We start from the raw sequence: 12172 nt of genomic DNA on the forward strand, positions 1-12172 counted from the left end.
ATGTGGGTGCACAGAAGGGTTGGTAGGGCTGCCTGCTTGCATGATATGCCCATATTTGATCTATTTCCAGGCCTCAGGTTTAGAAGGGAGCTGACATTGTTGTCAACAACATGTAGAATGAGTGGGGAATCCTGCTTATATTCCCTACTGATTGTTCAGCAGTGCTCTAGTATTAGATATGGAGGTTGGTGGCCCTGCCTGTGTCAGGGGGATCGGACCTTGATGATCTTTGAGGTCTTTTCCAACCCAAGCCATTCTATGATTATGAGATTTTACTTCTTAATTTTATGTTCCATACGTAGGAAATGCACAGCAGAGGCTCCATTCTTCTTTTTTTGAAGCGTCACTCATCTGAACCATCTCTGCTTTAAAAAATGAAGTTGCTGTTACAGAAACCATACAAAACCATTGTCAAGACTTCTATGAAATACTGTAGCCTCTTAATAACAACTTCTAGCTGAAAAATCTTGGCATCCTGCAGTTTAGGAAAGGGTTTTAAAATTCACCTTCAGTTTTTGGGCAACAGGCAAAACATGTGGCTCTGTTTAGGAGCTATTTTCGTTAAAGCTTGACAATACAGGATGATAAAATACAGCTGCATTGTTTAAACTTTCAATTTAATTTCTGGTTTCTCTCCAAGTTGTTTCATCAATATGGCGCCATTCATTTCAAAACAAAGCTCTTGGAAGACTCTCCATTACCCCACCATTGATCAAGAGGGTGTTAAAATATAGTCCCTAATTATGTTCCTGGCCTGTTTGGAATTCCTAAATTGGATTTTTATAACTGTCAAATTTGCAATCAGGGTAACTTTCCATGACAATTAGTCAGAATTATTAGGGTTCCCGTTGCCAGCAAGTTATGACTAATGATGGTGTTTCACTTTTCAAGGCTCTGTAAGTATCAAAGGCAACATATATCTTGAAGAACAGCCATTTGACTGCAACGTTGTCTGTACTTAACTGCACCCAAATATCTACTACTGTTACAGTCATTTTTATCCTTCCTCCAAGGTTGAGTTGTTGCCACAACCTCTACTTCAGGCTCTGCAGATAAAATTAACTGCTCAGTTCTGCCTCGTTGCAAAATGGGACTTAGGAAATCATGACATGAGAAAGTTCATCCCTGAGTATTTCAATAAAGTCCAGCTTGGTAAGGGCCAGTACTCCAAAGGCTATTAATGAAGTTGCTGGTGGTCAATTACTGCTTTGATTTTTTACAGTAAGCCAAACATAAGTATGTCTTCAACCCATCTGGATGAATGCTCTCTCTTCTCAGTCTGATCCGTGCCTTACTTGCAGATAAAATCATTACAAACAAACTCAAAGATGTGTTAAAGCTAGCTGAGATGTCTACCCTATGCTCTCTTCTGTCTGGTCTTCAAAGACCAGACTTTTGGAGCAGCATGGTGCATCAGCCTGAATGCTGATGTGTGAATATATGTGCTCACAGAAGAGCAGACAGTTAGGGGGAAAAAAAAGCAAAGCTTTTTTTGCCTGATAAGCTCGAGTCCAGGTTGAATGGGGCCCTTAGCAGCACAATCCAGTGGTTGGAAACCCTGCCCACATCAAGGGAACTGGGTGGGCTTTAAGGTCCCTTCCATCGCAAACTGTTCTGTGATCCATTTCAGAGGCATCCATCCAAGATGCAGACGATGTGTTGGCCTGTTGATGACAACAGATTCTTGTCATCAACATAAAGCTTTAGATCAAGTACTAACTGCATTCATCTTTGCAGTGTTTTCAGTAGCAGTATTTGCTTAATATTTACCCCCTCCACCATACCTGCTGTTCCTCCCAGTTAAGCTTAAGAAGTAATGGTACCTGGGGCCGAGCTATCACCCCTTTTTCTAACCAAGAAGCCGGATTCTGCCTTTTTCTTAACCAATACCTAAGAACATCTATGTGTCCACTGGCACATATTGACCTGAGCAATGTGACCGCTTTTGGCCAGAAGGTCTGCGATACGGCTTCATAGGTAAAGGGTCCAAGTTGTTAGAACTCCTAATCCTGTAGAAAGATTGCCCTGGAAGGAAGAAAGGCTGTAATCAATTCAGTTTAATTAAATCAACCTAAACTAATTATCAGCTAATAAAATAGTGTTGGTCAGCTCATAAAATAGAAACGAAGATTAAAAGAGTAGTTGCCATGAACAGGTGGTAACTCTGTTTCCAAGTTAGACTACATTATTCTCTGGCACAGGATCATCTGTGAATACCTCATATTCGAGTTTTTAAAAAAGAAAAAATGTTTATGAAACTTATAAAATATAGGGCTCATTTTATAACCAATTTTCTATCTCACCTGCCAAGAGCGGTGGGGGTTGAGCCAGCACAAGGCGGATGCAGAGTTTTAGGCAGCAGTCCAGAAATGGATTCCCTGTGCAGGGCTGTGGGATACGTATCTACCTTGGCCTGGCCTTTCTTAATGCAGTTCTTGTGATTTCGTTTTCTTGTTGCTGTTGCAGAAAAGACCTCGTAAACGTTTCTCGATGTCATTGATAGCCTGGCACTGTTGTGCAAAGGGAGAAACTTCCCGATGCTGCTCTGGGGATGTGGTTTAACTCAAGGTGGATCTTCAGTTAGTAATGGGATCCCTCCAGAGTTGGCCTTTGGTATTCTGATGACTCTGCAGTTCTTGCAGAAGGCATAAAACATTAATCTAATAGTAACTGGTAAGGACTAAACCGGAATCATAATCTGCTCCTCAGAGTAGAGCCTTGTTGTTTGTAGTTGCTGTTAATGGTAGAATAATGAAAGAAAAATTTATTGCATAGTGGTTATCAAGTTACTCAGCTAACAGTGCAAAAATGTATGGTTCTGAGGCTTTTGTTGTGGCTTGCAGTTAGCTTGAATGCTCTGACTGATGCAAGGCTTTCTGCATCAAAGCAATTTGCTGCACTAGCTGGGAGTTCCCTCTCATACCCATATCTGCAACCACCAATTCACCAAAATGAAGGTTGCACTTCGTTGCTTGTACAGAATGATAGAATTGTTGGAGTTGGAAGAGACCCTTAAAGGTCATCTGGTCCAACTCCCCTTCAGTGAACAGGGACACTCACAGCTCTATCAGGTGTTCAGAGTCCTGTCCAGCCTGACCTTGGCTGTCTGTAGGGATGGGGCCCTTGTTATCGAACAAGACTTGTAGCCATAGCTTGTCTGGGGGTTCGACCTGGCTTGAATCCACCCGGATTCCTGATCTGAAGTATGATAAACAGGACTTGAACCCACATCTTGTCTTAAGCCAAGTGAAAGTGTTCCTCACACTGAGAATCATATGAGGGGCTTGGGGGCTGGTTCCCCTGAGACAGAATTTCTTTAAGAAAAAAAGAAACAAAATAAGGTGAGTCTTCATTTAGGGCAGAATTTCATGTCTCCTATTCGTGCTCCAACGTTATGGAAACATTCACAGTCTGTATTAGCTTCTCTCAAAGGACAAATTCAGGAGGAATGTAACACTGGTGTAAAACATCAATCACCCAAGGGGGTCTGTGTGGGTTTTAGTTGAGTGGTTGAGGGTGTTAGGGGCTCCAGGCTTTGTCCAGATGTATACTGTGACATCTCCCAGTCCTCCCAGTTAGGATTGCAGTAGGACAGCGAGCAAGCCCTCTGCTTGGCTCTGTAGGCACATGTGCAAACCCATCCCAAGTAACCAAAACCACACTCAAAGCAATTATCTGATCTGGTTTGTTTGTTTTTAATGTGATGTTTCTAGACGCTGGTACGGCAAACATGCTCTTGTAAAATCTTGTAACAGTTGTTTGTAGTTAGCACCTTCAAGCAGATTTTATGTGTGCAGATGAGGGCTAATAGAGGACACCACAGTGTCACCATCATCTGTAGGTATTCTTGTGCATGTACTTTTTTGGGAGCATCATTTCCATTTACAGGCACGTTTCAGCACCTTGAGAACATGAGAGCACATCTGTGCCTTTCTGTGGGTGGGAATGGGTTAAGAGCCAAACAAGCAGGGAGGGTGAAGGCACTTTCATTCCCCACCAAGTTTCACTCCCCAACCTGAGTAAACGTTACTTTTTCTCTGATGAACTGATGCTGCACAGGGTGAGGGTTTCAGCTGTCCCCAGTGGTAATTGCCTCTTCTGTCCCTGCAGGTTCCCTGGGCCGCCAGCACGGTCGCTCTTCCAGCCGGGACCGTAAGTGGGCAACTTGAACATCAGGGAAAAGCAGAACCCAGAGCAGAGCGGGGATTGGAGGAGCCAGGGGTACCCACTGCTTGTAGGGGAGGCATCGGGGAGGGGGCTGTGAGTCTCTGCCTGTTCTGAGCTTTCCTCCCTGTGACTAAAGCTTCCCACCCTGCTTTTGCTGACCAGATTGTGCTCCTCATCCATGTCTGAGGAGTGAGGAGTGCCATAAAGCAAGCATCAGCTTGTTGAGGTGATGCTGCAGTGCTCTCGGAGGGGAGGTGGCTGTGATCCTGTTTGCAATGCAGGCTTCTGTAAGGAGCCGGCCGTGGTGGCCCTGGTGTCTCCTCATGTCTGAATGTTTCTGTGACATTGCTGCTGGTGTCTCTGATCTGCCTCCCCTGGGGAAGCTGAGATGGTTTCAAAGGTTGAAAGTGGACTGGCAACAAAGCATTGCCTGTTGCTGCAGGAACTGTGTGCCTCCGAGCTGACACAGTGAGCAGCTTGGAAGCTGGTGCATGTGCAGAAATCCAAGCAGGGTTTTAAATAAGACTGTCAGTCTCCATTGATGGTTAATGGAAAAGCAGCAGGGATTCCCGCAGCAGTCTTTGTACCTGATGGCCATGTGCAGGTCTTGTGGTAAATGGAAGTCGTGACAGTGCCAAAGCTGCACATGTGCTGAGCAGACAAATTGCTCCAACAAGGCTGGTTTTGTGAGAGCAGCCATATGGTGAGGAGATGGAGAGCTCATGTTGATCTGCCTCTTTGGGGTCCTTACTGAACACAGACTCAGCAAAGAAATAAGTTGTCCCCCTAGTCCATAAGCTGCAGTGAAGCCTTAAATCAGGACAAGCTTCTGTCTTTCTGCTCCTTTTGGAGATGTGCTTCGTGCTTGAACTGTAGCTCCTCTCTACATGTGCTCTGTGGATGTTACGGAACGTGCTCTGAAGCCTCATTGACTATGGATGCTCAGAATGGACTTGGTTCATCTTGGGGCAGCCAAGTGGGGCAGGGTGGGCAGCATAGGGAGGCTGCACCTTCAGACCCATCTATGGTCCATCTACAGGGTAATCTTGTTTCCAGATTCTCTTTTGTAAGTGATGTTACCGTCAAGTTCCTTCTTCCCTACCTGCTGTGATCCCTTCTTGGCTTTTATCATCACATGCAGCGGGTTTAATGTTGGCACCAAGTGGCATGAAGATTCCTTCTCCTTTTAAGAAGGAAACATACCAGATAAGCAGAGAGCAGGTACACTGAGAATAGGAACCCTGTAAAATCAGCTCCTTCCATGTTCAACTTTTATTAACTTTGATATAAGCAACACCAAGAGGGAATAGTGGAAAGCTGCAAATTAGGTCTGTTGTAGAGATCTGGCTGCAGATGCTTTACTATGTTTTCAAACTAAAGAAATTGAGAATTTTTTCATGTAAGTGTCTGGATTTTTTCACGGGCTTTTTCTAGCTCTCAGTGATCCCCATCCCATCACCTTGGGAGTGTCACTCCAGGCATCTTGCCCACTGCCTTGGGTCAGGCAGAAGGATAACGTGGTGCTGTGCTTACGTACTGGAGGTGCTTCAGAAGTGTGAGCTGCTGCTGTATTTCTAGAAGGTACAGAACAGGCTGCCTGTTTTCTCTAACAATGTGATGTTCCTCATAGGCTCATAAGCTCTACAGCACAGAGAGATCTGCAGATGCTTCTGGCCACACTCAGTAATGTAAACCCTACCCAAGGTGGGTGTCTCTGCCTGGTGTTTCCTATTGGCTGTTTCCAAGCGTTCAGTCCATCAGAAACTTTACTTTCAGGGACTGAAGTGGAATTTAAAGTATCTGAATATAGTCCTCTGTGTCAAATCAAATGATTTGTTAAAGCGAGGCCAGATTTGCAGGGAGAATCAATCTTTTTTATTAGATCAACTGATGTGGAAAAAGCAGACGAACGTTGAGGCGTATTAACCCTTCTTCTGGTCTGCAGTTGTGTTACAGGAACAGAGGGAGCAGGCTGCCAGAGGAGGCTGTACTTCAGAACATGCATTCAGACAGCCTTGGTCTGAGCGCAGACCTGGGTGGCATTTTGGGGCATGCCTGGGTGCTTTTTTGGCAGATAGAAGACTCGTGTCCCTGTGCATTTGGACACTAAATGTTACCACACAACAAATAATAGGCTCTGCTCCGCAGCTGACTCATTGTACGAGTCTGGGGCTAATTATTGAATCCCTCCGTGCCTCCATTTCCATCTGTAAAATGTCACAGATGCCCACCATTCATAAATCGCTTTCAGATTTCCAGATGAGGTGCTGCGTAAGTGTAGAACAGCGTTAGTTTATACATATTGTGCTGGAGTATAATACAAAACACGTGCAACAGAAGAGCCTCGCAGATGTGCCTCTTTCCACTGCAAAAAGCAAGGCCTGGGTTGATGATTTAGCACAGCACTAATTGGGCTAAAATAGGAGGTTGCTCTTATTCTGATGCAATTGTCACCATTAACATCCTCATTTACCAGCAGCTTTTGGAGATATCCCAGTTGTTTCCCATTGAGGAGAGCTGTAGCATTTAGAGTGTCAAAGTACAGCAATTTATAGCAAACGTTCCCATCTCTATGGCACAACCCACACTGGCTTGTCCTCACACTTCTGGAAGGGACTGTGCCATGGTTTGTTTTGAATGTGCATCTTTTCTGTCCTGCTGCTGCTGCCTGAAACTTCCAGGGCACTTCCTCATCTCCAAGCAGAGGCATTTGACCGAGTCATTGCCATTGCTGTTACGGGGTGTTGCATGCAAAGGAATCCCCATTTATTGATAAGAAAGCTGTTCCTGTGGCTGTGAGCGAACGAGAGCCTGGCAGCTGTTCAGCGTGAAGTCAATTTGCAAAGTTTAAAGGATTTGTAGGCTGTGATGGTTTGGGTTCAAGCTATTAGCTTGGGTGAGGTGCTCGAGAGTGTCTTCCAGAGACCTTTCATGCAGAAGGATGAACGCAACCGGTTCAGAGATTTAAGTACCTTCATGTTTCCTGATCGCACCACTGGGGCTGAAATCTCAGTGGCTGTGAAATCTGGGAGCATTTTTAGCTGTGTGCTTGTGTGAAACTGAGACGTGCCAGCATCACCCCTGATGCCGGAGGTGGTGGGCACTGGTGACCATACCCTGTGCCTCTCAGTCCTCTGGCTGTATGGGAGAGAGGGAGTTGTGTCTTGGCTGAAGGATACCAGTGCCAAATGTGCTGGATGGAGGAGAAGTGGTGCATCCTAAATTTAACATGTTTATGGCTTGCAGGGACTGTTTGCAGAGTGCAGGCATCTAACCCTGGAGGTGTCTTTATTCCTTGCAGTCTGAAGTGTAATAAAACTCAAAGCAGAGGTAGAACTGATGTCAGTAATCCAAACTGGCAGCGAGATGCATATTTTCAATACAGTGGTTAACCTTGGATGCGGTTTGCAAAGGAAACCAAGGCTGTCTGGCTCTAAAGCATCTCTCTGAGAGACAAAGTCCAGTTAACATACATAGTTTGGCTCGGGACCGTGAGAGATCCCCAACCTGCGATGCACAGGTGTGGGGCTGACATTGCAGGAGTCCCTGCAGAGCTTGTGGTGAGCCTCGATTCCTTTTGTCCTGTCTGCTTCCTTGTTTCACATTACGCCGCACCACATCTTGACCGCGTTTTTCCCCCATCACTTCTCCCAGCAGGGAAGGAAAGCAGCCTCTAGATGTGAGACTCTCTCAGTTAGGGGGTGATCTTGCATGACTGTGTGATCCTGCACTTGGACTGGGGTCAGTGAGGTATTAAGTGTTCCTACAGCACGGAGGAACAAAGGAATGAGGCTGGCACTATGGCTGTGGGGATCAGACATGGGATTTTGGCATTGGTGGGAAGCAGGGCACAGACTGGAGGATGTAGGCACTTGGCTTCCTTGGCTGGGAGGCTTTGGGAAGTTCAGAGTTGCTTAATCTCACTGCATATAGCTATATAAGAAGTTGCCCAGAGAAGAAGCCAGGCTGGAGTGCCCAAGGCAACCTGAGCTGCAAACAGTGCATGGCAGGGGGTTTGGAGCTTGATGATCTTTAAGGTCCCTCCAACCCAAGCTATTCTGCAGTTCCATACCTTGCTGTGGGAGGTTTGTCCATGTCTGTTTCATGGCTTATTTTGCGTGGGCATGATGTACATCTGGGCAGAGAGGGGAGGCTCCAGCAAGGATCTGTGCACATCCCCATATCCAGCAGCATGGTACCAGGAGCACCATCCTTTGCAGCCCCATAGAGCCTTGCTCCTGAAGGAAAATTCCTTCTTTTTGGGGTCGCTTCAGTCTTCAGGCTGCACTAATAAAACGTCTGCGGTGCTTCTAAAAATAATGGGTAGTGTATTTCTAGCAGAATGCATTGCATCAAAATCCAGCCGTTCCCTGCTAAGCTTTGCACTGTCAGACGGAGATGGATGGAACACGGATCTCTCAGCTCATGGCTGCCTATGAATAAATGATTGTGATCTGATTCCATCTGCTAGCAGAGCACGGGCCGAACTGCAAAATAGATCCTTGGCACTGTGGTAGAGCACAAATCCCCAGGCTGAGAGCAATTATGTATAAAATTAGTTGGTGGTGTGGGAATATGCATGTGTGAAATCTTAAATAACACAATGTGAGTGGTGTGAGCTGCTTAAGAATGGAGCTGGGTGAAAAATAGAGGGCTTTTTTTTGGGGGGGGTTCATTTGCCAGACCAAAAAACAAAGGAAAGAAAAATGATTTGGGGACAAAGTGAAATGAAAATATTTATTATTATTATTATTATTAATAATAATTTTTATTTGCATATTTATTTAGTTTGATGCAGCATAATGAGTAAAGTATGGCTTGGGGTCAAGCCAAATTATTTCCTTTGACCCAAAGTGAACTATTATATTTCACTTAAGGTTATTTAATCAGTTCATTTCGCTTGTAATTTAGGTGAATTTTGAAATAAATGCCATTTCAAGAACAAAGACCAAAAGAGGTCATTCAGAAACTATGAAAATCATTTTTAAGAAAATCTGGAGAAAATATTGCAGGTTCCCCTTCCTCTTCCCTTTTCCCCTTCCTCTTCCCCTTCCCTCTTTCCCTTCCTTTTCACCTTCCCTCTTCCCCTTCTTCTTCCCCTTTCCCTTCCTTTTTCCCTTTCCCTTTTCCCTTTCCCCTTTCCCTTTCCCTTCCCCTTTCCCTTCCATACCACTTCCTTTCCTCTTCCCCATCCCCTTCCATTTCCCCACTTCCTCTTCCCCTTCCTCTTCCCCTTTCCTTTCCATTCTCCTTCCCTTCCTCTTCCCCTTCCTCTTCCCTTTCCCCTTCCTCATCCCCTTCCTGTTTCCCTTCCCCTTCCCGTTTCCCTTCCCCTTCTCTTTCTCCCTCCTTCTTATTATGAGGGCACTTCTCATTCACACAATTTCATAATAACAAGTACAAAAAGCTGTTTTTTTCAGGAAAAAAAGCCACCAATCTCTTTCCTATTTAAGAAGGTAGAAGAAAGACATGAAAATTTTGTGTGAATGTTTTATGAGCAGAAAACGTTCAGAGAGCACATCTCATAAGAAGGGAAAATGGAGCTGCCTCTTAAAGATAGCCAGTAAAGTTTAGGTTATGGGTTATTGTAATGGATATATATATCCATTACATATATATATATATAGGTGAGAAAGATCACAAAGAAATGTTGACAGTGATGGGGGTCTCCTAGAAAAGATGTTGGATTATCTATAATGATGCTAAACGTGCAAAAATATCCTAGAAATGTGCTGTTTCCTATTGATAGGCAGCCTAATAATTTACAATTCAAGACTGAAACCAAAACTTTGCATTCTGTAAAATACTGGTGTCAAATTGGGAGAGAGCAGAATGTGGTCAGTGGGATCTTCTTTGAATGTCTCTGAGCCTCGGGTTCCTTACTTGGGAAATACTTTGATCACAGTAATGGCTCTTTCAGTGCTGCTGGTGAATTCAGAGGTATCGTGTGTTGAAAGTGAGTGTGTTCTGTTTTGGGGTACTTATGTGATGACCCAGAAAGGGGCTGAGAAGACAGATGGTCGTAACCTGAAGTGCTGGGAATAGGAGGGTCTTGGTGAGCTCCATGTTTCCCTGTTGGGTGCCTGGGGGGGATCCCAGCATTGCTGCCAAGTGCGGCCCCAGCAGGACCCAACTGCTCACCCAACCCACAGCTCCCATTCCCTCTGCAGCCCCGTGGCTCCCAGCCATGCGCTCCCCTCCTCCTCCTGTGGTTGCTGTCAGCCCAGTGCCCTCCATGTGCTCCAGCTCTGCTCCAGAGCCATGGACATGACTGATACCAAACAAATACAATTAATAAAGTCTATCTAGCCAACATCTGACTCTCATTAGAGGAAACGTGTTGAAAAAACAGATCCCAGGTTGGCTGTGATTTATGGCTTGGGCCTGCTATCCTTCACGAGCACTGGCGAAAGCTATTGCAAAGGGCCAGAACATAAACTACTTAGGGAAACTCGGTATCCATGTAAGGAGACTGGAAGGGTCAAATCAGACAAATTAAAGAGGGGTGGATGTGCAAGCTGGGCTGGCTGTCCCCCACCGAGGGCCACCTAGGCAGGCGCAGGAGGTCTGTGCTCACATTTCTGCTGTGGAATTTGACTTAAAATTTCTTCTGGTGCCTGAAAATGACACTGCTTCATTTTTTTTTATTTCCTCTGGCTAAGCTGTGTGCATGTGTGTGGGAACAAGTGGATGGAAGGGGCACTGGTCCAGTGGTTCATCACGAGTGTCCAAGTATAACATCTCTGGTGAGGTTTCACACTGACACTGAGATCTGGATGACCTGGAGGTGGTGATGGTGCTGTTGTCACCTCAGGAAGCCCCATTGCTGTTCCACTGCTGTATTTTGGATGTCTTTGTCACTTCCCATCCCCTGTCTGCTCACCAAGTTGACTGTAGAATTTAGTGGTGCTTCCTGCTCCACTTGGGAGTTTTGAGCTTCATTCTTTCCTCCTTGTAAACCAACATGGTTGCCTGGATTAATTTAACTGACTTTACTGATGCTCTTCCAGATTTGTTCAGAGACTACTGGACATTGAAATTCTCTCCAAACTGGGCCATTCTCAACTTGTGTGTTTGGGATTTGTAGCACCGCGCACTCCAAACCGCCCCGTTGCATGGCAAGATTTGACTTTCTAGTAATGGCAAAATATAACCTAGAAAAATCTGGCTGCAAAGGTTTTATTTGTTTAAACAAAGGCGTTGTGATTCCAGAATTCTCTCCCCTTTCATATGCTATAAACCACCTCCTCCACCTCCTCTCTGAAATATGAATTTTGGAGCAATCTATCATGAGAAAGAGAGACAGAGCCTTGATCCCTTGACTTCAGTTGAGCTGTGCAATTTATATCTACTGAGCATCTGGCTGCAGGAAAACCAAAAGCCCTTTTAATATTCTGCAGAGACTCTGGGTATACAAATGAGCGTGGGCTGTCAGAGCTGAGAAATGGGGCAGAGATGCCAAGAGGTTTCTTTGCCATTTCGCAGCACTCTCTGACCTGTGGCCCCATGCTGGAAGTTGGCCTGATAATTTTACTCCCTTCAGTGACACTGCGGTAATGATGCTGAAATCATTCCTGTTGGTATACAGCTGTTATCACACCTTTTTTGTTAATCTTAATTCAGATGAGGAGCTGGAAGACTTGTAGGGCTTTCAGCCTTGAGCAGACAAAATGTGCAACTGTTTAATCATGAAATCGTGCTCACGTTGCTTGTGCAAAGTAGGAATGCCAAGTGTAGCAAGACACATTCAGTGCTGTCCATCACTTGTCGTAGGAGCAGATCTAGAGCCAGGTGCCTGTTTGAGCAGCACTGCCTGTTCCATTGAAGACTTGAGCAAATGCAGCAGCCTTTGGATCGGAGCTCAGTGGGTCACCAACAGTATGGGGTGTGCAGTCTGCTGTCTTCCAGTGCACCGAGTCTATCTATTATATTTTATGTCTTTGCTGTCCCTCTCATTGTGCTGCTTTACCCACATAGCCAGTGTGGGGCCAGAGGGCAGGAAGAC

At 45.3% G+C, this 12172-nt stretch overlaps 1 protein-coding gene across 7 annotated transcripts in view; it reads left to right on the forward strand.

Annotated features, from left to right (window-relative positions):
- Positions 1-12172, forward strand: part of COL26A1 (collagen type XXVI alpha 1 chain) — a 131415-nt gene that overhangs the window by 80915 nt on the left and 38328 nt on the right. For 5 of the 7 annotated variants that reach the window (XM_072353768.1, XM_072353762.1, XM_072353764.1 and 2 more), the window contains exon 4: positions 4111-4152. The exons of the other annotated variants lie outside the window; for them this stretch is intronic. In XM_072353768.1, coding sequence (XP_072209869.1) covers positions 4111-4152 — 42 coding nt within the window. The remainder of the gene's footprint in view (positions 1-4110; positions 4153-12172) is intronic. 7 annotated transcript variants of the gene reach the window in all.

The sequence above is a fragment of the Excalfactoria chinensis genome, chromosome 19 (genome assembly GCF_039878825.1).
Source record: "Excalfactoria chinensis isolate bCotChi1 chromosome 19, bCotChi1.hap2, whole genome shotgun sequence".
Classification (NCBI taxonomy): domain Eukaryota; kingdom Metazoa; phylum Chordata; class Aves; order Galliformes; family Phasianidae; genus Excalfactoria; species Excalfactoria chinensis.